A 4447-nucleotide genomic window follows, 5' to 3' on the forward strand; every position below is an offset into this window, starting at 1 on the left:
CAGAAAATCAAAAGAAAGCAACTACTTAGAGACAGCCATTTAAAGACTTGAAAAAATGCATTTGCAGGCTTGAAAAATAAATGCATCCTGTTACTCCCCGCCACCCAGAAAAACGGCTGAAAAAAAATCTACTCAATGCAAAGTGAACTGGTTACTTGACCTGTACAGTGAACCTGTAGGTGATTTCTGAAAGAAAGAAAATGCCAACAACTACAGTAATCTAAATAAAGGATTCCTCCAAGTCAGAAGCATCAACATGAGGACTGAGTAAGGCACCCTGAGAGTACTTGGGAAATTCCGAACCTCCTGTGTGTGTAAGTGCAAAGTCATAGATGGCATGCTTAGAACAGAGAAAACCGCACAGGAAGTAGTGCAGTTGTGTAGTGTCTTTCCTTCAGTGCTGCACCTGTGCCTGGGGTTTGCATCTGAAATACTTGGCCTCAAGTCTCCCCCTGTGCACAAATGTCTTCCATGGTCCCCTGAGAACAATCCCTCCCACACCTGCAAGTGCATAGGAAGTTTCCCTGCTTTCACAACAGGATTTGAAAAAGGCAAAATACCCAAACCATGTGTTTGCAGAGACTGTTGCTACCACCTTTTGTCCCGGGTAGCAAGTCTTCAAAAACACACAAAAACTTAACGAAATTCGAATTTACATATTTTAATGAGAAAATATTATTTAGACTAGGTCATAATTTAATGTAGACACCTTTTAAAACTCTGTCTTAAAATGGGCATGCTGGGAACAAGGACATCAATATTTAAAATGCCATGCGAATTCTGTGCAGAGAGGAAGAAAAATAAAAGGGATTTTTTTTTTCACAGCTTGGACAACATTACAATTTCTATTTTAAATTAAGCGGGTCACAATGGAACAACTATTGGGTTGTTCTTTGTTTGTTTGTTTGTTTGTTTTCTGTCAATTACCTAGAATGCTAAAAGGAACATACCAAACCAAAGTGCATTTTACACAGTGTAAATCATTCCTATTTACAACTCTTTGCAGCCCTTTAGCTCCACGGAAAAGTTCTTTTAACAGAAAGATCTGTCCAGAGAACATCTCTGCTGACACCCCCTTCCCGTTCCCAGTTGGTTCATCTACATACTTCCCCACTTGCCCTGGGATTTCTCTCTTGGGCTTAGTTCATGTTTCTTTCTTTTTTTCTTTTTTCTTTTCTTTTTCCTTTTCCTTTCTTTTCTCTTTCATCAAAATAAATAGCTAAAAAGGTCTCTAAATAGTAAGAAAGTTAACATCCCAATTAACTTCCCCCATTCTCCCCCTACCTCCTTCCCACCCCCAAAGCTGGCCAGAAGAGCAAACATTCACATTACAACAGGTAATTGTAAAGAGGACTCTACCCCCCTCGCCCCTAGCCTGGCAGATTTTCAAGTTCACTGTTTACATTTTTTTTTTTTTAACCGCGCGCTTTGTAAACAATAACGGTGACTTTTAGCTGTGTTTTGCTTGTGTGTAGGACAAGCATCCTCCGGAGTTTTAGCAGCCTCTCTCCTCACTCCCAGCTAAGGGAGCTTCTGGCCGGAAACAAAACTCAGAAGGGGAAAAAAAAATCTTTAGAAGCCCGGGAGGCAGGGCCGCAGCCGGGGAAAGTAGCGGTCCGCCCATCCCGGCCTGATGGGCGGAGGCGATCCCGTTGGAGGATCAGTGAGTGGGTCTTGTGGCCACAGATTTTCAGGACCTAAGAAGATCCGGCCCTCTTAGTGCCGCTGCAACCTTGGCGGGCTTCTGCTCCCGGACAGTATCTCTGGTCTTGAAATTGCGCAGTCCAGAGCTCTGCCTCTCCAAGCTCAGAAGACGAGTAGTTTTGTTTTTTGTTTTGTTTTGTTTTGTTTCTGTTTTCTCCGAGCAGGAGGGAGTCAGGGTGTTCTGCCTGTTGGATGGGAGTGCATTTCAGGGACCCAGGAGGGACCGCTTGGCTTGGGTTAGCCCCTGTTTTCTCTGGTGCCCTAGAGGGACCGAAGACAACTTTCACACGCCTTCCGGCAAGTTTGTGGTTTGTCTTCTGGGTCCAAACCCAAAAGTTCTTCTAAGAGCGATGACTGAAGAAGGTAGAATGGGCAAGTCGGGGTGGCGGTTTTAGGTCGCGGAGGGCTGGACCCGGAGCAGGGAAGTGTTGAAAGGGGTGGTGTGGATGTGACCAAGACGGAGCCCCAGCTTCCTTGGGTCAGTGCACGGCCACCGAGTGCAAGGCGGAGGCCGGGCTGGTGAGTGTCTCGCTAGGGGTGGCGGGGCTGCTTTGGCTGGTGGCTGTCTGCGAGGAGGTGGGGCTGAGCGAAGGCGGCGAGTTCGAGAGCAGGGTGGGGATGGGTGCGGGCAGAGCTGGCAGCGCGGGCACTGCGGCCGGCGTGGGCTTGATGGGCACTGGGATGGCGGGCAACGTCTGGCCCGCGGCGTGGCACAGCGGCTTCAGCGGCACTCCATAGGCGCTGTAGTCGCCACTCGTCATGGAGATGGGGGTGGCTGAGTCGATCATACCCGCGGAACCGTACACATGTGGCCATCCAGTGCCCAGAGAGCTGCCCATGGTAGTTAACTGGTTAGGGAGCGGATAGGCAGCCGGAACCGGCTGCATGGCAGAGAAGGCCAGCCCCCCAGGCATCTTGTACTCCCTCGCGATGATGTTCTCGATAGCAAAGGGATGCTTGAAGCCGGAAGGCTGCGCCACACCGCCCAGGTTGTACGCAGCGGCCGGCATCTGCGGCAGATGCGTGCCTGAGGCGGCCAGCGCGCTGAGCCGCAGCTTAGCCTGCTGCTGGAGGTACTGCGCTGCGTCCGCCGGCTTGCTGGGCGCCAGGTGGTCTGTCTTGAGCACCTTGAAGCGCTTGCGACGCCGCAGGAAGCTCCCGTTCTCGAACATGTCCCCGCAGCTGGGATGCAGCGCCCAGAAGCTGCCCTTGCCAGGCTGGTCTGGCCGCCTCGGGATCTTGATGAAGCAATCGTTGAAGGAGAGATTGTGGCGCAGGCTGTTCTGCCAGCGCTGCGTGTTCTCCCGGTAGTAGGGGAAGCGGTCCATGATGAACTTGTAGATCTCGCTGAGCGGCAGCATCTTCTCCGGAGAGCTCTGGATGGCCATGGCGGTCAGCGAGATGTATGAGTAGGGCGGCTTCTGGTCGCTGTACGTGTTGCGGCCCGGCCGAGGCATCTTCTTGCTTGGCCACTTGCTCAGGGTCCGCGCGGCCCGGAGGACTGGTCGAATCTGAGAAGGGGGGAGGTGATGGAGAAGGGCAGCATAGGTGCAGAGACACCGGCGAGGTCACTCAGGCCGAGTCACAGATATAGGGGGTGGGGAAGAGGGATTCGGGTGCCAGCAACTTTGCGCACCAAACTGGGTAAGACTCAGCTAGGGGAAGTGGAGAGGGGAAGACCGAGAGCAGCAGAGAGGTTTGCAGGAAAGTAGGTAGGACCTGGATTCAAGGGAGGGGACAGAGAGATAGATGCTCACCTTAAAGTTGTTCCAAGTTGCCGGTCCGCATCCGGGATGGCGTGGCTGGTGGCCGAGTCCCTCCCTGCGCGCGATCGGAGCGCAGCGTCGGGGAGCCGTGAGACTCACTGCCAGCTAGGCTTGGACTCAGCCCGGTAGAGCTCCTCTCCGCGGGCTCCGCAGAGCGCTCGTGGGTCGTGCGCCCTGCTGGGAGACCGAACTCGGCTGCGGAGTGCCCGTGAGGACAGTGGCAGACGCTGCCTCAGGGATCCAGAGGACGCTGCTGTGGTGTTCGTGGTTCCGCTGAGCTAGGTGGCTGCCTCCATGTCCACCCTCGAACCATCTGATAGTTTTAAGCGGTGACAGGAGCAGAAAAGACCCCTGTAGCGGCGCTTCATTAATGTGCCACTTCTTAGCTATCGTATGACAATCGCCTTGGGAGGAGGAGGAAAAGGAGGGGGAGCGGGGGCTGCAGAGGGAGGGGACTGAGGGAGAGGAGAGAGAGCCTGGCCAGCGCTGGTTTCTTTCACACCTATTTACATGGACACCTTGGCCAATAGGAATCACTTCCAGCCGAAGACTGGGAGACCGGGAAGAGCCTCTGCCGCCCGCGGGGAGCGGGCAGCGCCTACCGGTGTGCGCGTTGGGAAGGTATGAGCGGAGCGGCGCGCGGAGCTGGCTGGCAGGCGACCACTCACTCTGAGCTATCTGCCGCGCCGGTGGTGTTTGACATGGAAATTGCTCGGCTGGGGTATTCTGTTTCCTCTGCTTTGTGTCGGGTTTGTATTGTTAGCTAACTTATAGCACAGGCTTTCTCCTGAAGGGCGACCTTTCTACTTTGGTTGCCGCTGCGCGGGGTTGATTGGATGGGTTGTTCAAATGGAAACCTACCTCGCAATCCCACCCCCAGTCCTGCAAGAGTCAGGTAGAAATTTGTCTCTGGCTTTAAAAAGGTGGTAAAGTTAATAGACGCATGTAGATAGATATATTTGGACAGCTGGGTCGAT

At 53.2% G+C, this 4447-nt stretch overlaps 1 protein-coding gene across 1 annotated transcript; it reads right to left on the reverse strand.

The window, feature by feature from the left end:
- Positions 1 to 2183: 2183 nt before the first annotated feature.
- On the reverse strand, positions 2184 to 3161 carry Foxb1 (forkhead box B1). The gene has a single exon (XM_021173124.3). The coding sequence runs from the start codon at positions 3159 to 3161 to the stop codon at positions 2184 to 2186; it is 978 nt and encodes a 325-aa protein (XP_021028783.1).
- Positions 3162 to 4447: the final 1286 nt, after the last annotated feature.

Source organism: Mus caroli, unplaced genomic scaffold (genome assembly GCF_978045245.1).
Source record: "Mus caroli unplaced genomic scaffold, Mus_caroli_1 scaffold_11, whole genome shotgun sequence".
NCBI lineage: Eukaryota > Metazoa > Chordata > Mammalia > Rodentia > Muridae > Mus > Mus caroli.

Coding starts and splice junctions, on each gene's coding strand:
- Foxb1 (XM_021173124.3), bottom strand. CDS start 3,161: ATGCCTCGGCCGGGCCGCAACACGTACAGCGACCAGAAGCCGCCCTAC.